This window comes from Vollenhovia emeryi, unplaced genomic scaffold (assembly GCF_000949405.1).
Source record: "Vollenhovia emeryi isolate VEMERY1.0 unplaced genomic scaffold, V.emery_V1.0 DF939144.1, whole genome shotgun sequence".
Taxonomy (NCBI): domain Eukaryota; kingdom Metazoa; phylum Arthropoda; class Insecta; order Hymenoptera; family Formicidae; genus Vollenhovia; species Vollenhovia emeryi.
The window spans coordinates 1,872,463-1,896,423 of record NW_011967222.1 but is presented as its reverse complement, the minus strand read 5'-3'; the positions used below and the strand labels follow the sequence as shown (position 1 = coordinate 1,896,423).

Here is a 23,961-nt window from a genome sequence, read left to right as displayed (position 1 = left end):
TTTTGGGGCATTAATGGATGTTATTTGGCCTTTCTGGGGCGTTACAAAGAATCTAAAATGATAAGACAAGATGAAATAAGATAACACGACAAAGTAATGCCCACTGGGCATCACTGTCGAATTGCATTAGTAGGCACTGGTGCACATGATTTTGGTCAGCGGCTTACCCCTCGACTTCCAAGATGGCAAGCTTCTAAATAACTGCCTGTAATTCTGCAGATGTTCGATTGGTCTCGCGAATCACCGCGCAGAAAGGATTCGAGCAATCAGCCTGTGATTTGCCAATTTGTTTATCAAGAGCCGGAGCTTTGTGCCCCAGCCGTTTTTAATTCGCCTATTTTTTGCCCAGTTTTCAAGGTCGCATCTTGAAGTCATTACTCGCCGCGTTGATTCCGCCGATCGTCATGAGACAAATCGTTCTTCCCTCCCCGCGGCCGACGCGACCACGCGGAGTCGATCGCACGTCGCGAAATAGAAGCGGCGAACTCTTATTTAACATGGTCGACCGAGCCGGCAGTACTCAGTCTACCACCGACCGCAACAGAAGTACTCGCATCACCTCGCTGAGTCCTCGACGAATCGGCAAGTCGTTGCCAGTGCCGCGAGATTTCATGGTGTACGCTGACGGGGTGAACGATCATGGTGCTTTCGGTCGTTTGTCTTAGCCTCCTCCTCCTGTCGGGTGAGTCTCCGCTTGAACCCTTAGCACGATCACTTCAGAACAGCTTCACCGCATAGAGTTAACGTATCCCAAGGAGCGCCAATGGGCATAGAACGTGCTTTTAATGCGCGTTTTATTGCATTGGCTTCAAAACAACATTAATCGTGTGTCCAAAATGCGCGTATTTAACATGTCTGGGCATATTTGGGATATAATTTTATGTAATTCTCTATATTTATACATGCTTAGGCATGAAACATCATGCATAGGCGGTTAATGGTACAGTTTTATGAGATGTGCTGCCACAATATACATTCAATGCGCATTTAATGCAGGACAAATACGTGCACTAAATGCGAATTTAAATGTACATTTAAAGCACATTATACGCGCGTTGGCGCTTCTTGGGGTAGACCTCGAAGATGCCTGTTTTTCGAGCTGCTTCAAGCTTTTTCAGAAAAGTTATTCTTTGCAGATTGCAATGAAAGTGTGACTTATTGGTCTAGTTAATTCGGCGATGTTAAATTAATTAAACTGCAGAGTAGCAACTTCGCATTTTAATAAACTTAAGATCGCCGTGGTACTTGCGTTTTTACTTTGAAAATAAGTCACGATACTCAGCACTTTAGTCGTTTTAATAATCACAATGTCATAGAACTGTTGAATGTCGTTCTGTATGTAGAAATATCAGGATTTGCTAAATATTATGTCTCTTTTTCTGAGTTGGTCAACTTAGTATACTTGTAAGGAAAAATATAAAAGTTATGACATTAGCTTCAACAAGAAATCACAACAATGAAGAAAGTAATAAAAATAAACCGATGCTTCCCGGAAAGCTTATCGTGTGAATCTCGCGATTGAAAATGCCGTGTTTTAATGAAAAGCAATAATGTAATTTACCAAAATCATCACATTACAAACGTATTTCTGTTCGGTAGTAAACGGTAAAACAAGATCGATTTTTATTCTCGAGTGCGATAAAATGTAATTAAGTACACGAGAACAAAACGACATGAGACAAATAAATTATCTGCCTCGTTAAGTCGATAAAATCGGTATCAGACAATTTATTTGCAATTTCAATTACAATACCCGAAGAGCAATATCAGGAGATAATATCTCAGTGCACATCGCATTAAATGCATAATTGAAATCACCGTTGAAGAGATGACCGCGGAACATCGTGCGAGGAATACGGGGATACGGAAGTTGCGATTAAGATTATAATCTTGTCAACATAAATTTTTTAAAAATAATAATAGAGGCCGCTGGCAAAGTACAGGATTCTATTCTCTTTCAAAAGTTTCCGTTTCCAACGCGTCAATATTTCAATGTTGTATGCACATACGCTATGTCAAACTATGGAAACAATCGTTGTATCAAACGATATAAAATAATGACCATCGTGCATAAGTGATGAACGTAATACGGTGGATTCTTCTCGTGACACACGTCAGGCGAATCATTATGTTAAGTTAAGTCACCACAAATAAATGTAGTTACGTCCCGTTCTCTCCGATCAGTTTACATATTGAATGCGGAAAAACTCTTTGCAGCATTCTGAAATGGAATTATGTATTATTGCGTTGTACGAAGCGGAAATTGAATTCTTATCTGAAGCGACAAATTTTTCATGATCCGTCGTACGGGCCGCCAAGCGGGCGTTAAGTAATCCTCTCGGGCTGGATTAATGATGTCTCATATTTTCTTAGTGAATCGTCTGATAAAAGTTGCCATATATCCAAAAGGTATTACATCGGTTTTATGTATGTGCCTGCATGCGTAGTTTCTGCTATCGTTAAAACGCGCGTACTCGTCTTCACGAGTAATTAGTTACAATTAAAGAAAGGATCTAGAACTTGGGAGTTGCATAATTCCTGATGAGCATCAGCACATGCCGTAACGCGAGCACGAAACACGATAGTTACGGTTTTCGAGGCTATTTTTACTATCATAAACATGTAAATTCACTTGAGATATGCGCGTACGTGTCAACCTGAGAGATAATATATTTGATAAATTGACGGCGGAATGTCACGGCATCAGGACGCATTGTGAAAAAATGTTTTATCAATTGCGGAGGACGTTGCGAAAATTGACGTTCTGCATGTTTCGATCTGATTACAAAGTGTAATCGAGTGAATTCGTTTAATGTGCAAAGCAAAACGCCGTGCATTTAACTTTAAAGAGAAATTCTAACGATCAATGTTAATGAAGGTCTCGTGCGCAAACGTATGGTTCGCATCGTTCTGTCAATTCGTCACAGGCAGACGTAGCAGCTCGGGAACAATTCGCATAGCCACGCGATATTGATCTCTGTAATTTTGTTGTGTAAAATTAATGAATCGTAAACGCGTCTACGCGAACGTACATCTTTGTCAAAATTGAATATATTTCAGTCTATTGTTAGAACTGCCATTGTCAGCCTTTTTGACTCTATTCGATGGTTCCCTCGTTTCTTTTCACCTTAACACGCACGTTATTATTATAATATGTATATTCGAAAGCAAGCGATATCTTTAAGATATAACATTTTTTTAGCGGTTCCTCGAACGGTAAGGATAATTACTCGCTTTCTCGAGATATCCCTTACAAAAAGTAACGAAATATTAGGTCCAAAAAGTTCTGAGAATTTTTGAGGCTCTAAAACAAGAGTTTATTGTCATGGAGCGTACTCTTGGGAACGTGGAGATCTTGTGAGAGTTTCAATACACTTCTGCAAGGATTTTCATCCACTGCTTGCTTCAGGCGGTCCTCGAGTGTTGTGGAAGGTCTTCCAGACCGTCGGGCATCTTCGAGTGTATGTCAGTACTGAATTAGAAATTACTGATGCACAGTAATTTTCTAGTAATTATTTTATTGCTTTTCCGTAAGAGATTTTCACGAGGCGAAACGTTGCGGTTTTCTTTTTTTTTTCGAAATGTCACGTTATCGTTGTCTCGGACCGATGTTCCTTTTGCACGTGTCTCACGTAATCGTACGCAACAATAAAGATTTTGCGTAATGGAAGGACGCCGAGGATGTTCATCATTCTCAAGATAATCGCTTTGAATCAGCCAAGGATTTCCAGGCAGTGTCACGTCGACGGTCCCCGCGTGACTGTTTGGACTAAAAAACGAAAGTAATATTCCCGAGTAAAGCGTCTCTCGAGCATGTGCCGAGCAGATGTGAAGAACCTTAAAGCAACCAGGACGACTTGGCCGCCGAATATGCGCCGGCGGGAAAGAATCGCGAGTACACTCGTTAGCTAGATAATCAAGAAGCATTCTGGCGCATAATAAGCGCGCGGAAACGGCCAATTGTCTTTCAAGAGACAGAGAACTTCAAATAGACTTTCAACTTCCGCGAAAATCTTCCGGCGCATTTAATGGCCGATCCGTTAGAAAGCGCGTCGATAACATCGAGATGTGAGCAGGAAATATTAACGCCTTTCTTATAACGATCGAGTTATATCGTCTCAAGAAGAGTTGAAATTAAAGCTGTCTTCCCCTTTCAACAGTGCCAATTTCGGACATAGAATTCTATTAGGGAATCTGTTTGTCGAAACGAAACCGTATTTACATTTTCTGGGTGTAACATTATATCCATGTACTCGTCCTTGTTTATTTTATTTATTATCACAATCGAAACTAGAGATGTGCGAGTCAAGAATTTTTTATATCGAATCGAGTCAAATTTTACTTCTATTTTTTTTTCAAATCCGAATCGAATCAAATTGTTGAAATAATTTTTAATTAACAATATAATTATTAGATGCTATGCTTATTAACGGGAAACGTGATTTTATAAGATTGATAATGCATATAATTTGTATTTGAACCTAGATTCAAAATTATCAATGGTTTCGAATCTCACCCGATTTGATTCGATTCAATTCCTATTCGAATAATTCTCACATTTCTAATCGAAACCATATTCTGTTAGCATCGCCCGTCATTATTCATCGTTGTTAATTGTCCTTTCTACGAGATTTGCGTAATGAGCGATTTGTAAGTACAATAAACATTTTTGTTTCAGGTTTCTGTCGCGGTCAAGACTTCAGTTACGAGGGAAGTCTAGGTGAGCCTGGCAGAAAAGTTCGTTATTCCACATTCAATGAAAATAATGCGCTTCGAAGTAATACCAATCTTGTATTCGCAGGTCCGTCGCACTGGGGAGAGGAGTTTCATACGTGCGTTGGGAAACATCAGTCGCCTATTAACATAGAGGAGCACAATGTCAAGAGCGTCAACCTACCGCCACTGAAATTGACCGGCATTGACAATCCGTGCCAGTCGTACGTGACGAACAACGGTCACACGGGTGAGAATTTCACGGTTCGGTTTTACATGCGGTACGCTGAGAGAGAAAGACATTGGATTCGTTGCTCGTTCAACTCGAGGTTTTCTCGCGGCTCGCCTTAAGCGATCTCGATTGGGAAACCCCTCCGCGATCGCGTGAACACGGATCGGATTAAAGCCGAGAAAAACGCTACCGTTACGACATAATAATCGGGACAATAAAACAAGGAAACGAGGAAAAACGAGACGTTGTGCCATGTAATTATAAATATCGCCTCTGGTACAAACATACTGGCAAATCACATGAATGTTGAATAGAGGTGACTAAAACGCTGAGGCAAAAAGTTCACAAATGATTCGCACGTGTTATTACTGATGGTTAAATCCCGCCGTAATGATCATGTTAATACGTAATCGACCTTAGGTACAGAGATTACTTTTATACGCAGTGTTACATAAAAAAAAAACTATCTTTGATAATTGTACACAACACACGGGTATCTTTAATGTTGTAATAATCGCATGCTGCTGCATGAAACTTCTTCTTTCCCTCAATCAAGTTATGCTGAAGACTAACGAATCTAAAGTGGCCGTGCTGTCTGGAGGACCCTTGAGGGATAATGTTTACGTGTTTGAACAATTGCACTTTCATTGGGGCGAGAACGATTACGAGGGATCCGAGGATTTGATGAACAATCATTCGTTCCCGATGGAAATGCACGCCGTGTTTTACAAGGAAGACTACAAGTCGATAGGCGAATCTCTTAAGCATGATGACGGTCTGGCTGTTTTGTCATACTGGTACGAGGTAAGAGATCACGTCAATTTTGGAAATTTCACTTCGGCATTCTTGCACGCAGTTAATTAATTCCTTTTGTATCGTTGCAATTCTTTCGAAACACTCTTACGTGTCTGCCAAAAAAATGTAGGTGAGCCCGCAACCGAATCCAACGTATGAACCTATTGTAAAAGTGCTACCTGATATAGAAGCGATGGGTAAGGGGAAAGTGTTGCAAGAGCCTATGTTATTGGGAAAATTACTTGGGCCAGAGTTTGCGAACACGGAGGACTACTACACGTACAACGGCTCGTTAACCACTCCACCTTGTCTCGAGATTGTTACGTGGATTGACTTTAAGGATCATCAACAATTATCACACGAGCAGGTCTCCTAACGTGATTTGCGAGCACTATAATTTCTCTAACGCTATAACATTATTTATGAATTGATAATTCTTTTGACACAGATGTTCATTTACTTAAGCTATGTACACACGCGCCAATTTGATATGTAAGTAGTAGAGTTCACGGTTAATTTCAGTTGGCTGCATTTCGCGACTTACGGACTGCCGAGGGCAACAAATTGACTCACAATTTCCGGCCGGTGCAGCCTTTGGAGGACCGAGTAGTTCTCCACAACATTCCAAAAGAGCAGGACCCACCGGGTAGCACTTCTAACGACCATAATTTTGACGGGCATTCAGGACAACGGGGCATCAAGGTGCCGATTCTGTTCGTCGCATTAGGAGCTCTTGTGGCAATCTTTCTGTTTGCCATGTGAAATCTTCGATACGAAATATTCTAGTCAAAGAGTATTTTTCAATTGTTATTGTAATCTTTAAAGAGAGAGAGAGAGAGAATGACGATTAGTAAATACGAATGTACAATTAAGCGAAAAGGAATCAGATAGCTTCATATTATTCGATTATCGACGATTGAGATATTTTAATTTCTCATGATTTCACGTAACTAACATTTTACTCATGTGATTTTTAATTTTGCCGCAATAATTTATTTTTCAACATTAACACTGACATGAGCAATTCAAGATCATGACACACACAACACAGGATACATCAAACGAAATGTTATCTGACATGTACAAATAACAGTTGTTAAGAGCAAATACTTGCATTACAAGATTTGAATTTTAAAATGAGTGGATACGCGTCATTCTCTGTGCGAGTGAATTTAAGCGGATATTTAATTCGTAAGAAGCCGTACAAGCTATTTAAGTCCCACGCGTTACTTATAAGAAATAACGATGAGCTACAAATAAATGTTGATTATAAAATATATATTGTATAAATAAAAAAATACACAATTTGTTACAAAATATACATATTTCTGTTCACGGTGCTATTCAATCTTTTTCAGGATTATTTACGTAAGCTGCTAGATTCTGTTCGCCTTTTTTCAGACGTGCCCTCACTTCTTCCGCTATCGCCTTCTGCGTCCTCCTCTCTAATATCTCCAATTTTTTGGCTATATCACGCTTTAGGTCCCAGTCAGGCTTTCTTGGTGCTAAATTACTGATGTCCTGGTAAATGAAGGAAATAAATGAAACGGAAGCTACAAATGAGACATTGTGTGCAAAATACTGCAGAAATATGGTCATATCGAGAAAACGCAATGTGTATAGAAATTTTAATAGATCATCTTTGCTCAGCGGATACTTGAAACAGGTAAATCTCTAAGGGAAATATCGCAAGGCTGTCATCCGTAGATAAAATGTGGTAGAAGGAAACGTCTTGCAGAACACGCCGACTTACCAGTTCCTCGATAACCACTTTAGTGTTCGCAGCGTCCAGCTGTTCCTGGACTACGGCTTCCACGTCGCCGGGTTTCGCTTCCTCTATCACATTACTCTTGAGGCTCTCGTCCTGCGGCTTGTAACTCCGAAATTTTGGCCTGCAAACACGAGGCTCGGAGCAACTCGGCGGCGACGTGAGGTTAGAGTTATCTGTATTATTGACACGAGGCTTACCTCGGCAAATTTTCGATCGTGTCCGCAGTTTCCTTGCCCTCGTCGTTCTTCCGCTTGAGCGCCTGAAGCCGCTCCTTTCTTTTTAAAGCCTCCTCCTCTAACGAGCCAATTTTCTCTTCCGTCATTTTTAAACAGGCGTAGTTACAGATGACACTTTATTAGTAACTCTGGGGTAAAAGTCCGACACGTTACCGGGACTCCGTGTTCCTAGACTAGACGGGCCGGGCCTCTTGCGCGCATGCGCAGTGAATTTTGGCGCGATAAAACGCTCGCTACGGGAAGACAGGTTTTAAAACACATTTACATAAAAAGTATAATTTTTGTATACAATGTTAAGTGAAATAGGAGATAAGAGAAGATGTCATTTTTTGATCATTTACGCACAAATGTCACCGATGTTAATCATATATGACATATCAACTTCTAATGATACAAATTTAAAGTAGGTACATTTAAAAGTTTTATGCCCGATTTCTTCACATCCAGTTATGTTGCGGTTAAAGTTAACCAGGAGATAAACTACCAGATCCATGCACGTGATTGGCTAAAACTTGAGATTAACCTCCGGATAATTTTATCGGGAAGTGAAAAAATCGGCCATTAGATAACTTTCCTGGTGAAAATTTTATAATTTTTTACAAAGATGTTTACATGTTTTATACAAATTGGAACATTTTTCAGAAGTACGAGTTCTGAAAGTTCTCATTCTATTATATAATAATCTTTATTGTTTTCCCCTTAGGGCTACAGGTTCTCATTCTATTATACATATGTAATATTATTTCAAACATTTATATCTCAGAATATTCACGTATATGAAAGATTCTAAGGAAAGAAGTGGGATTTTTCATTGTAAACAAAATTTTTAGCAGGCTTACGTTGATAATAATTTATTTCAATAATCTGTAAAGAATTGAAAATCATTATTCTCCGTCATTACTGCAAGTTTAGGATCAATATACCCAAATAGCTCGGACGATCGTAATGAATTCGAAAAGGATTCGCTCTTCTAAATTTCCTACGAATTGTCTTTAAAGTGAACATCAAAAGAATTCTTTTCGGTATTTCAAAAGGGATTCCATAGTCTCCTCTTTGCCTATAACTTGTGGAAGTTGCTCTGAACATAAAGAATAACTTTTGTACCTGAAAAAGAGCTCAAAGTTGGTGACATAAGATCGAACTCTTTTCGAATTCTTAAGGCCCGGTTTCACCAACGTCGTTTAAATTTAAGCTTAATTTAATCCCTTCTTTGTCTCTTTCCAACTGTTACTTTAGAAAGAGCCAAACATGAATTAAACTGTGATTAAAGTTAAGCGACGTTTGGTGACACCGGGCCTAAGAATGTTTTTAAGGCAGAAATGGAATGGAAAAAAGAATTTACTTCATAATTCGGAAATTCGAAAAGAAGAGAAGGGTCCCCCGTGCTACCCGATTAATCTCTTTAAAAAATGTTGATTCGTACAATTTATAAGAAATACATATTATGTATGTACAATATTATAATGACGTAAATAACAAACTTGGTCTACATTCACGTTCTAGTCTCTGTATCTTTCACAATGGATTCGCGATAACGTGAATAAAATGACTAACCGTGTAAACAAATTAGTTTATTAACATTTATACACAAGAATTCGTACAATCCAGCGTCAGATAAATTATAAGCAAATTACACGTCTAACACTATCTATATTTAATTTTAATGTTATTTTATTTTAATGTTACGTTCAGTCGCGCAAGCTTTACCTAGCGCTCGTAAAGGACTCGCATTTATGAACGAATCGCCATCAACTTTCGCTCACGCAGTCACTCTCGCCGAAGGTGCATCGCATCCAACAGTTGATTTCAGTTTCGAGACAAAGCTTAAATCTTTAATCAATGCGAATCTATCATTATTCATTCGCGGCGTCGGGCTCTACTAATTCGTGCGGCACTCGAACATCGAATAGAAATAAATAACGCCGCGGAGATGAGCCGCGATGCTATCGGATTACCGTGGAGAGAATTTACGAGAGGAAGAATGGCAGAATGCATTCTTTCCAGCGCGAGTAAATATACGTGGGACGCATATAATTTATGCGGGGAATAAAGAGATAAGTTATAATGGCGCCTTCGTTTGCCGATCACGACGATACCGGACGGACGTGACGCCGGCCAAATTAATTGTGACTGCCTATAAATTGAGCCGAATTTTTTATTTTTTTTTTAAATCAAGACAAGAGGAGACGCCGATGTCCCACGAGATTCGCCGATTCGCCCGCCGGGTGAAATCACGGATCTGTGCCAAACGTTTGTGAAATTGAGGACATACACGTATATACGCGCGCGAGAGATGTGTCTCTCGCGTCGGCGGCTTCCTCGTCGGCATTGTGTGGTACCCGCCGGGGAAAGTTTATTTACAGTCGAAGAAGCGTTTTCAATCCCGATGCGCGGCTCGATGCACGACTTCGCGAGACCCCTGATCCCGTACGAGTTCCCGTGTGTGCGTTTGTACGCGCATATATGTGCGAGCATCTCGTTAGAACTAATCATTAAAACTCAACACACACACACACACATACACACGGTTGTAAAACGTCAATTAATCAACAACAGAGTTTTGATCTTTGATGAACTTGGACTTGACTGGTTTGTTTTTTGTGCAACGATTTCTCTGAAGAAGTAATTAGGCGGATTAATTAATTTTTTCGTAGAGAATAAGTAATTTGTGTTAGCCGCACGCGTTAGAAATTCGACACGAGAAATAACATATTACAGATTTACTTGAAGGAAGAATTTGGCAAAGTCGTAGTTTTGCCGAGAATACTTTTCTTTCTCGAACGCCTCGAGCGTCAAACCCAAGTGGAACGTAATAATATAACTAATGCGAGCCCCCTGGTGAAATTTTTTCTCAGGCTTCATAAGTTTTAGGCAAATTTCAGAATTTCTAACATCTTTTCAATAATTTTGTAATTTTGTACAAAAAAGTCGAAACACTTTTCAAAAGTACCGAGAAAGTTGATATCTTTTCTAGAATTTTTCATACAAATTCTGAAATTTTCCATTCTATAATTTCAAACATTTATGTATCTCAGAATATTCACATATACATGTGAAAAATTCTAAGAAAAGGAGCGGACCTTTTTCAGTATCTCCGAAAAGTGTACCAATTCGCATGAGAATTCTGAGAAAAATTTTCACCAGGGCCCGGCGAGAGATTTCCGCCTTCCTTGCCTGTCACGTCAAGCGCGTGGATTAATCCTCCTCCTGTTAACATAAATACGCTTATTGCTACGGTTACGTTTTATGATTACGTGCTTCTTCGCATTCTCTGCCATTGAGCGTGCTCTTGCTATTATATCGACGAGGCTGGCAGTGCTCGCGTCGTGAGCGCTGTATCAAGAATGGAAGAGAAAATCAAAAGGGACAAGGAAGCGGGGCTGGAGTCACACAATTATATACAGTGTTCTGCGTCACGCGAACCAGCCAGTGCGAACTTGCGCAATCGGGCACGGGAAGGCCCTTGTTTTAAGATACATACAATCGTAATTAATACGCCCGCTAAAGGAACAGCTTCCTCGTTATGCCGATCCTCCCGCCTCCCTGAAGCGCCTATTCCGCAGCGTTTGTCTCACGCTTCTATCGGTCGTCGGAGATGCGACGGAGAGTAAAATTTCGCGGAGGTAACTCACCGAGGGCAAAACGATTCGATTTCACTTGGATGCTGGTGTTCAAGGTTACTATCGTCATGACTCGCGCACTGTTGAATTTACCGAGTCATCCCGCGGCCTCTCGCGAGCTATGAATAACCGTTCTTCACGTGTACTTGTGTGTAGGTTTGCGTGTGCCTGCAAAATCCGCGATGATGTCCGGCCTTTGTCGCCGATGCGCGCGCGTGTGTGTGTGTGTTTCAATGTCAAAGTTTCAAGAGATTAGAGGGTATCCGCGTTAGGAGTAGGCCAAGATGGAAAGAAAATGGACGGGGGACGAAAGAGAGGAAGAAGAGACAGAGAGAAAAGGAGAGAGCTCGATTTCACCTTGCTAATATCGTCCTGTAGTGATTTACACGACTCGTCGGAGTTTTACATCGATACGTCCATCTGTCTGTTCACGCGCTGCCCAATTTGCCGCGATTGTTCGTGATGAATTGATAGTTCTTGTTGGGTAGCGCGCCAACGTTCAGCGCCAATACCTTGGACACGATGTTGAGGTCCTCGTCACCCGGGCCCTGCACGTTGCCCAACTCACCAGCGACTCCCGACTGGTAAATCAGACGTTGGATCTGCTTCGCGGGTGTCTGCCCCCTTGTCGGGATCTGCCTGAACTGCACGTAGGGATTGTAAACGAACGTAGGGATTGTATTTTGGTTTCTCGGTAGCGCGTTGAAGTTGAACGTGTTCCTCGACGGAGGCGGTTGCTTGTTATCCAGGTTGAAACCGAAATTGCCGACGGCGTTAAAGGCCTCCTGCCTGTTAAATCTGGTGGGCGGCACCACGGGCGGCTGGAAGTCGGTAGGAAACGAAACGAAATTCTGCTGCAATCGCTGCTGCTGGGGTTGGGGCTGTGGTTGGGGTTGGGGCTGCGGTTGGGGTTGCTGACGGAACTGCTGGAAATGTAACTGCTCTTGATAGTTGGTGCGGAATAACGGCGGCGCCGCGACGCTGGGGACCTCCAGGGACACGCTAGGCTGAAAATGAACCGTAGGCTCAACGGGCGATTGAGGCGGTTGAGGCGGCTGAAGCGGCAACACGTTCGACTGTTCGAATATGTGCGGCTTCTGCAGCAATGGGAAATGATTGGGTTGGTGCAAGCGGAAGAGCCTCTGGTCCTCCAGCTGCTTCAACCGCTGTTCCTCCAACTGTTTGATTTTAGCCTGTTCCTCAAATTGCTTGATTCTAGCCTGTTCCTGAAGGTACAGTTGCTGCTGTTTCTGCTTCAACTGCTGATCGTAGAGCTGACGTTGCCTGACGAGAAACTGCGTCTGCTGGAACTGCTGCTGCTGCAGCTCCACCAGCTGCTGCTCCAGCAATTTCTGCTTAAACTCCAATTGTTCTTGAAGAGTCAAAGCCTGTCCATCGTTTAATTGCCTGTAAATCGGCACGATGCTCTTCGGTATACCAAGCTCATCCTGCTGCACCGTGAAGGCCGCCACTAGAGGCGCCTGGAAAATTTTCACTTCCTCCGCTTGAGCCCTTTCCTTGTTGGCGCTAGAAGACGAAGTGACATTGCTCCTGGGCGGAACTGTCGGACTAGATGCAGTCGGTTTTGGTACGATCAGCGCGTTGGCACCGGTAATCCCGTTGCTGGCGCTTTGGGTCAAGCTCTCTGACAGTTGCGTAATCGGTTTCAGCGTGATACTCTCTACCTTGCTAACCGCGGACGTGACCGCGGAAGCTTTCAGAGTCTTCGCCTCCAGCGGGTCCGTTTTAGACTCGATACGCGGCGTTGTACTCTTATCTAGCAGAATCACGTTCTGCACGTGGAAGCTTCTGGCGTCGTCGTAACTCGCTTTTTCGATCATCCCCGACGTGTTCGCCGAAACGTACCTCTTCAGCTCGAAAAAGCTCGAATTCTGCAACTTCTCCTCGTTGGGGATTTCCTCGTCCCCCGGAAAGCCGTCGAACGAGAAGGAGGCCTTCGGTATCACGCCGATGTTATTGTTCAGGTTCTTCTTCACCACATCGTCGAAAGACTTTTCGACGGTCATAATGAGCGACTTTTCATCTTCGTCCTGTCGTTGCTCCACGGACTCGGCCTCTAGTTCCGTCAGCGCTCTCAGCAACGCTTGCCGTAGATTTTTGTCGAGTTTTACCGGAGGCGGTGGAATTTCAAGACCCTTAGCTGAGATCTCAGACTTCTGAGACCTAGCCAGACTGAGGCAGGCTACTACAATTGTTAGGGCTACCTGCAAAGTTACAACGAGATATTAAAATAGTACAACATTACAGGACAGATTACATTCATTGATAATCGTCAAGCTTCGATATTTTCTATCTGGCCTCTCGCGCCACGAGGCTAAAGTGTTGCGGCGACATTTATCCCCAAGTCGCTAATAGATCGACTCCTTTCAATCACGATCGAAGATAGTTTTAATGTAACGAGGTCGGTTGGGAAAAGATAAACCACAGAACTTATTTATAAATGTGACGATATTGACGAGATTTTGATGACACAAAAATGAGCATTTATGACTGGTTTCACCGTATTGATTCGAGAGAGATCGAAAGCTAAAGTCTCTGTCCGCCTCAGTCTATCTCCGTAAGTCCCGTTATGAAGTGGAAGATTCACAACGGCCCGTAGGCGATTTTCTCCTCCTAAAAACATGGTAAACACGTACCTATGGCTTTCGAGCCGTACGAGCGAGACCGGCGATTTGCATGTTTTATGTAATTACGCGAGAACGCGCGTATACGAGTGTCGTCGCCGAAAAGACGCGCATACATAATTAAATACTTCTCGGGAAAATTGAAAAGTGTATATAATAACGAATACCGCGACATTGTAGGGAACTTTCAACGGGACCTTCGCAGGCACAATAGCTTTTTAAATATACATACACGAAGAGAATTTTCTCTTAAAATTTAAATCATGCAATCGTGGGACAACGTGACACTTTGAAGAACTTTACGAGTGTTTTTCGAAATTTTACCGTACATTTCACTAATAATTATACTTAGTACACATTTTTACTAGTAAAATGTATAATAGAATTTCAGAGAACTCCCATAAAATTAATGATATGATTTTTTTTAAAACGATCTACACTGGCCAATGTTTTTATATATTTAAAAAAAACGACGTTTCGGTTTCAGATTTGGACTCTTTTCAAGTAATCTGCAAACGTACATAACTCAGCACTAAACTTTTTTTTATATATATATAAAAAAGAAAGTAATTATAACGAAAGTGTAAACCATAAATCTATACCTGTTCACACAATTGTTAATGATCTCATATCGTTCATTTGGCCAATATCTCATAAAATTGTTCGAAATGCCATGTTGTTCCACATATGTGATATCTGTTAAATTTTTCAACTGTGCACGATTGCATGGTTTTCAGGATAATTTGAAGAGAAAATTCTCCCCGTGTGCATACATAATTAAGTAAAAGAATGGATTTTTAGAATTTTGTCAATTTGCTTACTCGCGCACTGGGACTGCCAAGGATTCGACACGTTAAGAGGAGACGAGTACCGATCGAGGAAGGAAACGATAAACGCGAGAACTCGGCGGGGATTCCATTATGTTTCCGCTGAACTCGAACGCAATTAGAAGCGCGTATCTTTAATTACACGCGTGTATAGAGCGCATATGCGCGGCTCTTGGGAATAAACTTTGGTATTTACGCGGAGAGAAACTCGGATGGATGCCGCAGAGCTTTGTTACATCGCCGTGAATAATCGAAATTCAGCACGGCGTGGGCTACCGTAAAAACGCTCGAGTTACGTGCTTCATCTCGACGCCCGTAGAATTTTCAAAGTATCGCCAGTTTTATTACATTCCAGCATTGGCGTGTGATGCCTAGCATTAGTGGCAGTGATGTGGCTTTGAGATGTTTCCCGTTCTCACGGTATTAAACTATGAAAGTAAAAGTAAATACACATCGAAAGTGCTCAAGAAATTTTCCCCATGCTCCTCTTGTTCTTGGGGTTCCATGGGAATACAAATTAATGGACACTCGTTTTTTTTTTGCGTTACACGTTCACTCGAGGAATAGACAGCGAGCAATTTTTTTCCCCTGTCAATCCATTAACGGTAATCACCTTCGATTTCGATGCCCACGTCTAGAATTATATGTCCTCACGCTTGTTCAGGTAGTTACGAACAATTTGGGAAAGTGCCGTGCCTCGGTGATGCCTTCACGTTTTATGCTCCTTTCGTTTTACGTTCCTCGCGTTTCCATAATGACACAGTGACGACAATGAGCAATGCGAGAGACCTCTCGGGCAACGGGCAGTGTTCGGTCGTTCATTATCGAGCCCGGCATTTTGAACAAGGGCGTCGCACGATCCGTCGATTTCACGTGGAATTTATTCAAACGGGGCCGGCAACGTAATTCATTCCGATAGCACGAACGGCTACGCCCTGGAAAGGCCACGAGCCACCCATCGGAAGCGATTTGTGGGGTTTGAACTTTCACCCCGATTGCGATCCGTCAAACTGCCGCGGTGGGAGCTTCGGTGTGACGTGTTCGCATGGGGGATCGAGGAAATTCCGTTTTCGCCGGGACATAAAGCGAGGCGGAGAAGCCATTCGAGCACTGTCAACCATAACTCCCTGTCAACCGTGAATCGGAGAAAATGAGTGGATTCCTCAGCGAGCGCGAAATGCTCTTAAGTGCGTAAACAAGGTGGGGAAAAAAAAGGAGGCGCTATTACACGGAGGGCTGTACCTCTGACATTTGTGAAGAAAGTTTACACCGCACCCGGAGGAGACAACGGGACGACACGCCGCGCCGGGTCAACGACGCGAGCGTCGGGAATTATCAAATTATGTATTCATCGCGCAACAAGCCCCGCTTTAAATGCCGGCACTTTTGCACCGCAAAAGGGGAAAGTCTGTTAGACGCCCGTAAACCATTCTGCAATTTACACATAATAAAACGGGGAGCTGCTTGCACGTTTAGCGCCGCTGCCGCGGTAGTAAGTTGTTGTCCCAGGCTCTTCCTCTCGTTGGATCCCGCCTGGATGGTTAATTCGCCTCCCCGTAGACTTCTAAGAAGCGAGACCGGAGTTAATATCCACCGCGGGGGCGTAGGATCATTAGAATGTTCATGAGACCTTTTGTTCACTTCGAGTCGCATAAACGACGAAGATCCGCGGCTATAAACTTGCGGCGCGGCCGACAATAAAAGTCGACGGAGTCGCACGACGCGCACCGACAGCTAGAGTCAATTGGCCTCAACTTTGGGGAACTTTCTAAACCGGGCATCCACCCGTGCTGGTCCAGCGTCTCATTAATCTCCGGGCCGTGTGCACGAACGGCCCGGGACACGCCGGCCTGCAGGTGTCGTATTTTAATAACGGCCTAGATCCCGCAACTGATTCATATCGTGCCGCGCTTTTGACGTCGCTTTTCACTTTCGAAACTCGCCGGCCGAGAATCCCCCTAAGACACGTGTCACCGCCGCGACGGATTTATAGACGCGCGCGCGCGCGTTAAGTAATTCCCCGCTGCACGTAATTGCGGAGACGCTAATTAATCAGCGGCGAAAAAGTCAAAAGCTGCATAAATACGCATGCATATGCATACGCGCCAGGAAAGAGATTATCGCGAGAGGAGGAGGATGAGAGAAGGATGTCCGCGCGGGATAGATCGACCCCCGGTTGTTAAAAGGATATCTCGCAGCCTCATATTTGGCTATCGCGTATCTCTGATTACGGACATTTTCGCGTGGCGACCTCGCGACCCGTCATTTTCCAACGCGGAGAGAATACGCCGCGCGAGTTTCACCGCGCCTACAAAATGGCTATAGAATCGCTGAATTGACAGCGCAAACACGCGATAGAAGAAAGATATTGCCGGCGAAGCCGCGGATCTCTGCGTTGATTAATTCATAAGCATAATGAGATGCGCGCCGTTGAGATTAAAGTTATACACTCGAGCTAGTAAAGTGTCGACGAAAGTTGAATAAATTAAGAGTCGAATCGACTTATCGAACGTGGACTCTGAAGCGGCACAATAGTGTCGAAACCCGAATGTTTAATGAACGAAACTGCCTCAATTAAATGCATAACGACGAGCGGAGTTAATTGCTTCACGTTAATAATCAGACTGCGCCAGTAGCAAATTATTATAATCATTTTCCAGACCCCGGCGTCTCCTACTTGATTCCGATTGCACCGCGCCATTACAGTAACCGGTCTTCAAGCAACATACAATTAACCCTGAGCGTACGATGCGATTCTTACAAACGTCGTGCGTTGCTACAAGTCAATAGTATACTATTGAAAATAGAAAAATGGAGCCCTTAGACAAATATAATTAACGTCGTTGCTACGAACGTCAATTTCAATTTATTTGTTTTACATCCCATATGTCGCGCGTTGCCTCACTCGCTTGCACTAAAAAGAAATATCTTACTAACGCAGGTAGATTTCTAGGTGTCGCAACTAAAATTTATCGATATTTTATAGATCTATTGGAAAATTGTTTGTAGCCCGCAAAATTTATGGCAGCAACGTTTTAATTTCTTCTGGAAAGTTTTAGGTTTCGGGACTAAATATTAATTATACACGTTGGATAAAAATGAATTTCGGTACCATAGCTAGAAGAATCTTTGTAAAGGCCTGCGCCCACGATGCTAAAAACTTGGTCCAAGTTCTAATTCCGAGAAATGTGCAGCCAATCAACTTGCAGCTTTTACGGACTAGCTACACATTTCTTGAAACTAGAACTTGGACCAAGTTCTGGCAACGTGGACACAGGCCTTTAAGGAACACAACTGTTTGTGTACCGCAATCAAACGTTATAATGGATGGACGTAACAAAAAGACTTTCTTCCCAACATTCGCCAACAGATGAAATAGAAATTCCGTTTCTGTTATGTAAATTGATTAAATACAAAGCACATGCGATTTCGCAGCACTGACTATTCATTTATATCTCTCAGTTGTTTTCTCGTGCCTAGAAAATTGTCGCTGCAGTTGCAAGATCTTTCTTTTCTCCTTTTTGGAGTAATTGGCAAAATTTTCGGCTCGAAATATATGCGCCGGATAAGGAGGCAGCGGATGACAATGGTACCGAGAAATCTGTCGCGTTAATCGAAGAGACGAGATGAGACGAAAGGTCCGTTTCACGCCGCGCCGCGCGATCGGAGTGGGGAAACAGCGTGAGAGAACTCGTCACGTTGATCCGGCTCGCAATATAACACCGTTGGCGCGGTGGAAGTCAAGAAGATGAGGAAGAAGAAACCGCGAGAGCAGGCGGCATGGCACTTTCACTTCGGCAGTGTGTCGAGGATGCGCAACGCTCGTGAACTTGCTTCAACTCGGCGTACTCTTGCCGCGGCGTGACAGGCATTAAGGCCCCGCCGTCAGTTACAGGCTGCAGCCGCGGCTTTTGTGCCGGATTACGACGAATCGGTTTGACGCAACATCGCCCGAGCGGCGCGGCACGCCCGGCCGCATTTTTCTCACCGTCTCAGCCATCGAGACTTCCTTACGGACGTATCGAGCGCAGGAAGAGGCGCGTTTGTAAATTCGCGCTAATTATACATGCGCGCGTAATGCAAAATGTCGGGTAGCGAGCGTTAAGGGTATAATTGCTCTTCTCACGCCCGCGAGATGCGCGCGAGATATTCGAACACTTCTGACGCTCTCTTTTCAACGGATTCCTCGACTTGGCGTCGATTTTTCCTCAAATATATCGATGTAGAACGGCGCACCTTCGATGGCGTCGTCTTAACTTGTTGTTAAACCGTGTATTTCGCGCAGTCGACGTTAGGAAATTGAAACGGAATCTCTCAATGTCGTTGGAAGTTTTATTAATGACAACTTTTTTATAGTTCCTGGTAGAAACTCTCTGTCTAGTGCCTACCAATGCAGGTTGACTTTGATATCTCGGTTCAACTTAAGATAAATCCTTCTCTAGTTTCAGGAATTAGAAAAGGATAAAACGTTAATCTGCATTCGTAGAAATGGACGTAAATGTTATTAATGCCTAATTCTACCGAAGCGGACTAACTTTGATATCTCGGTTTCACTTTACCTTTCTCTAGTTTCAGGAATTGGAGAAAATAAAAAGTTAAAGAACAAACACAGAAATAGGCAACAGGAGTCAACACGAGACGTTATGTGTGAAATATATAAAATGTAGCACGTCGAAATATAAATCATTACGTCAGATCCTTCTCGATAACAGTAAAAGTTGAATTTGGCGCACGCTGTCAAATAAAAAGTTAAACCTGGATTGAAGTTAATCTTCACGCGTAGAAATGGACATAAATGTTATCAATGCCTAGTTCTACCAATACAGACTAACTTTGATATCTCGGTTTAACTTTATCTTTCTCGAGTTTCAGGAATTGGAAAAAAAAACGAAAAGTGAAACCGGGATTAAAGTTAATCTTCGTTCGTAGAAACGGACGTAAATGTTATTAATGCCTAATTCTACCAATGCAGACTAACTTTGATATCTCGGTTTCACTTTACCTTTCTCGAGTTTCAGGAATTGGAAAAAGACAAAAAGTGAAACCGGGATTAAAGTTAATCTTCATTCGCAGAAATGGACGTAAATGTTATTAATGCCTAATTCTACCAATGTAGATTAACTTTGATACCTCGGCTTTAACTTTATCTTTCTCGAGTTTCGAGAATTGGAAAGGGATAAGAAACGAAACCGGGATTAAAATTAATCTGCATTCGTAGAAGTGGACGTAAATGTGATTATTTGCAAAAACACTTAACGTTGGAAATGGCAAAGGTTGTAACGGATAATAGCCTACAGTTTTTTTAAGGAAGAATCGACTCCCGATGAAACGTAAGTCTCGTACAGGTACAATGCTGAAAAGTTCTGAGAGGTCCGAAGGTTGAGCCGAGTATGTTTGTCATTAAATTATCTTGATTATCGTCATTACGTTTCCGACATAAACTTACTTTATCTCAGGACCAACTCGGACAAACGACGTTGTCCGAGCAGGGAAATAATGAGCGGGGAAAATTGTTGTTTGACTCATGGACCCGCGCGATACTCAAGCTGCCCGAAGTTAATTTAGATCCGAGGGATATATCAATTTCGATCTTAGGTAACGATTTCACGTCTGACAATCGCACTCGGCCGAGACAATACGCGCAGAAGAAGTGGAAAAAGAGCTCTACTTTCCGCATTATTTCTCAAAGTTATCTCCCTCGAGGAGTCGCGCAAGCGATCGATAAAACTCCTCCGTTTTTTTGCTGATTTTCTCACACCGCAATCGGCTGTTCGCCACGCTGGCACCGCGATGCACCGCGATATCTCCGCCTCCTACATTTCGGACATACGCAGAAACGCGGAAATGGGAAACGTGAAAGCGCGACGTCTCGGCGATGTCGCCGAGTACGTGCCGATTATACAACGAGTCCTTGGCGTTGAGTAACGCACAAACCCGGCGGAGGGAAGATGGACCGATGCGCCCGGGCGCAATTAAACGATTGCGCTGCGCCGCGGCGCCGTATCATATCGCGGGCTCGGAGAGAGAAAGTCCGTAGACGCGGGAGCCTCCGTCCGAGGAGGACCGTGTCCGCTCGAAGCGGTTTATTTTGGCCCAAGCACAGGCGTATCCATCAATCTAAATTAGCCCGTGGTCGATAATTGGCTAGAATGCCGCTGAGATTTCTATCTCTCCGTGTCTGAGAGTGTTGTAGAAACTCTACCATTTTCCTCCACGACCGTCAGTCCCGAGAGATCGCCTAACGGACGAAGGGTGGTCCCGAGCATTCCCCACGTCGTGTATATACTTTATACACGTAATATCAATAATACCGTACTCTCTCGCGATAGGCCGAGTCTTTCCGCGTGACCCGGCAGAGGATCGGGCTGGGAAAGTGATCGGAGGGTAGCAGCTGCGCGCGGAGGCTGCCAGTGGAGGAAATGAGGAAAAATCGGAAACGTGGGTGCGGTTTGAACGCGATTGTTCCGCGCGTGACCCTAGGCGCTGGGACGGATCTTGCCGGCGAAGGATCTATGCCGAACGAAAGGATGCCGATGGGCGCGCGCGACTTTCCACTTTCGACACGAAAAATCGCAGATCCAACGGACCGCGAAACTGTACGTCCGCGATCATTGAGGAAGCCATTTAGACTACGGGCGCGCGCGCGTGGATTTCTGGCCGGACGGACCTGGGATCCGTCAGATATGTATCGACGCGTCTTACGAAACGTCTTCCGGAACTCTTTCCTCGTCCGCAGAAGAGGCACCGCGGGCGGAATCTCCGGCTACCGTCACGTGCCGGCCGTTACCTAGAACGTTCTGATTAGAACGGACCCCGTTTGCACCTCTGGCCGGCGTGGCCGGTTGCCGTTTCGTAAGAACTTGCCCGCCGTGTAATACGTTTTCATCCGCCTTATCTCAGGCGAATCTCAAGAATGAATCGTTGCGTCGCTCGGGACGGAGGAAAGAGAGAAAAAAGAAGAGGAGAAGAAGAACTTTCTTCCCGCGGCTCGAAAAAGATCCGCCATCTGCTTTCGAGGGTCGTCGAACCCGCGCAGGTATATCCACGCCCATCCCTCCACGTCATCAGACCCTGATATAATTACTTTCTCTCGAAATGCGCGCGCTGCCGATCGCGAGTGTCCGGCGGCGTGAACGTGCGTCAAATCGATAGATCTCGAACGATCGATTCTCGACGAAAGAGATGGAACCCCCGCGGGTATTTCCCCGCGGTGCGATACGTCGCGACGATTAAAGGCCCGGAAAACACTTCGCGCGCAAACACCTAGCATTATTGACGACGCACCGGGATGGGATTTTGCTTGCGTTGTTGAGCCATTTTTCTACGCGAGTCGTTGGATATTTGTGCGCAAAATTGTACGTTAATTATACACGAGCTAACCACTCGCGCGCAAAAGCACAGACTAAACGTATCTTACGAGCAAAACTCAGACAAATCTCGTACGAGTTTGCATACACAAGACAAGCAAAATTTGCGCGCGACAATTGTTATCTGGGGAGTCTGTGTCCACGATGCTAGAACTTGGTCCAAGTTCCAGTTTCAAAATGCGTAACCAATCAATTTGCAGCTTTTGTGGAATAGTTAGAACTTGGTCCAAGTTCTAGTTCCGAGAAATGCATAGCCAATGAACTTGCAGCTTTTACACAATAGCTGGAACTTGCGAGAAATGCGTTGCCAATCAAGTTGCAGCTGTTCCATAAGAGCTTCAAGTTGATCGGCTACGTATTTCTCCGAACTAGAACTTGGACCAAGTTCTAGCGTCGCGGCCACACAGACCTTTAGAAAACCGGAAAAACTGATCGTCCGAGATACAATCGGAGAAAATGATGGTGCGCGATCGCATCACACAAATCCGTAGAATCGAACGCAACACGATCCACGCGCGAGTCAGTTTGATTAGATTGTTTCACACCAATTTCCGTTTCTCCGCCGCGCCCTGTGCCGATTTCGAATGAACTCTCACGTACGCGCCTCTACGTGTTATCGATCTCTCCCCCCTGGTCCATTGATCGAACTTATACGAGGAGAGAGCATATATCGTATGCATTTAGACCGCGACGAGCATAATATCTCAATTCGAGAGGTTTCACTATCTTTCTTCTCGTCTCCCTTTCTTTTTTACACGTGTACGCGCATTATTATACGCGCGCGCCTTTTCCACGGCGCGGCGATCAGTCTCGATCGTTCCGAAGTAACGACTCGCGCATGTCGATCCTCGGTTTCTGCCCGTGAAAATAATCCCAATGTTAATTAACGCAGCACGCGACCGTGCTACATGACAACTGGGTCGTTAGATGCGCGCATCCATCAACGCGCGCTCGCGTGTCTCGCCTGTTGGCTCGCGCGATTCGCGAGCGAGTAGAAACTGATCCGGCGGTCCAGCCAAGACCTCACCGGAGCGATTCATTAATTCGATTGGTAATGAGCCTAAGTCGATCTCGCGACGGTTCGCCGTAAAGCGGACAGGCAAATTGCGGAGACCGCGAGAGAGGGCCGGCCTTTTTATCCGAATCGGCGGCTATAAAATGACTATATTTATAGTTTCCTCGTTTCGAATTAATCTCGGGAGTCGTACGGACCGTCTCGAAAAATAAAAAAAAACCTGAGGACGGGATTAGCGTTTATTAACGTTCGTCCCGGATTTTCGCCCGATAAGCGAAAGCCGTCTCCAAAAGCGAGTTTAAAGTTTGAGGTATTCGGACTTTAAAGAGAAAACACTTTCAAACGCATATACGGGATTGAACAATGGCTTCTTTGTAAACCAACGTTTTTCAAATCTGAAATATCTTTACATTAATGTATAAAGTATATTATTAAATGGAGTACACGTTGGAAAAGATATTGGAAAGTAGAATTTAAGCGTAATTTAAGCGAGGCAACTCTTGAGTTAATCATCACTTCCGAATATGTTAAAGTGTACGACGCAACTGTGCGCAGCTAGGAATTAAAAATTTGTAGTTATACATGAACTTGAAAGTGCAATGCGGATGGCTGTGCGTGAAAATCAACAGAGGAAAGTCCCCTATTGTAAAGTAGACTTCTAATATGAGATAGCAGGTTTTCAACATCCAAATTCAATGACAAACTTTTTTCGCAACGATTACACGATCTAACAATGTACT

General features: G+C 43.7%; 3 protein-coding genes across 8 annotated transcripts in view; 1 reads left to right on the top strand and 2 right to left on the bottom strand.

Moving 5' to 3' along the window:
* The first annotated feature begins 517 nt into the window (after positions 1-517).
* Positions 518-7,061, top strand: LOC105566572 (carbonic anhydrase 2). Of its 3 annotated transcripts, XM_012020682.1 has the most exons (6): positions 518-682; positions 4,679-4,720; positions 4,802-4,963; positions 5,502-5,749; positions 5,871-6,107; positions 6,263-7,061. In XM_012020682.1, the coding sequence occupies exons 1-6, from the start codon at positions 640-642 to the stop codon at positions 6,500-6,502; spliced, it is 972 nt and encodes a 323-aa protein (XP_011876072.1). In that variant the 5' UTR covers positions 518-639; the 3' UTR covers positions 6,503-7,061. The 3 variants fall into 3 exon arrangements, with proteins under 3 accessions (XP_011876072.1, XP_011876071.1, XP_011876073.1); XM_012020681.1 differs by having other exon boundaries at positions 4,679-4,963; XM_012020683.1 differs by lacking the exon at positions 5,871-6,107 and having other exon boundaries at positions 4,679-4,963.
* LOC105566573 (coiled-coil domain-containing protein 12) lies at positions 6,908-7,906 on the bottom strand. Its single transcript, XM_012020684.1, has 3 exons — positions 7,709-7,906; positions 7,494-7,632; positions 6,908-7,261 (listed from the first exon to the last, which is right to left on the bottom strand). Exons 1-3 carry the CDS (start codon positions 7,831-7,833, stop codon positions 7,085-7,087), a joined length of 441 nt encoding a protein of 146 aa, XP_011876074.1. The 5' UTR covers positions 7,834-7,906; the 3' UTR covers positions 6,908-7,084.
* Positions 7,907-7,933: 27 nt separating this feature from the next.
* The window catches only part of LOC105566570 (protein piccolo-like), a 21,036-nt gene continuing 5,008 nt past the window's right edge, over positions 7,934-23,961 (bottom strand). For 3 of the 4 annotated variants that reach the window (XM_012020676.1, XM_012020677.1, XM_012020678.1), the window contains one exon: positions 9,304-13,592. In XM_012020676.1, the coding sequence (XP_011876066.1) occupies positions 11,796-13,592 (1,797 nt within the window). In that variant the 3' untranslated portion in view covers positions 9,304-11,795. Of the gene's footprint in view, positions 7,981-9,303; positions 13,593-23,961 lie in introns of those variants that run through there. The other variant, XR_001009299.1, reaches the window with a different exon arrangement.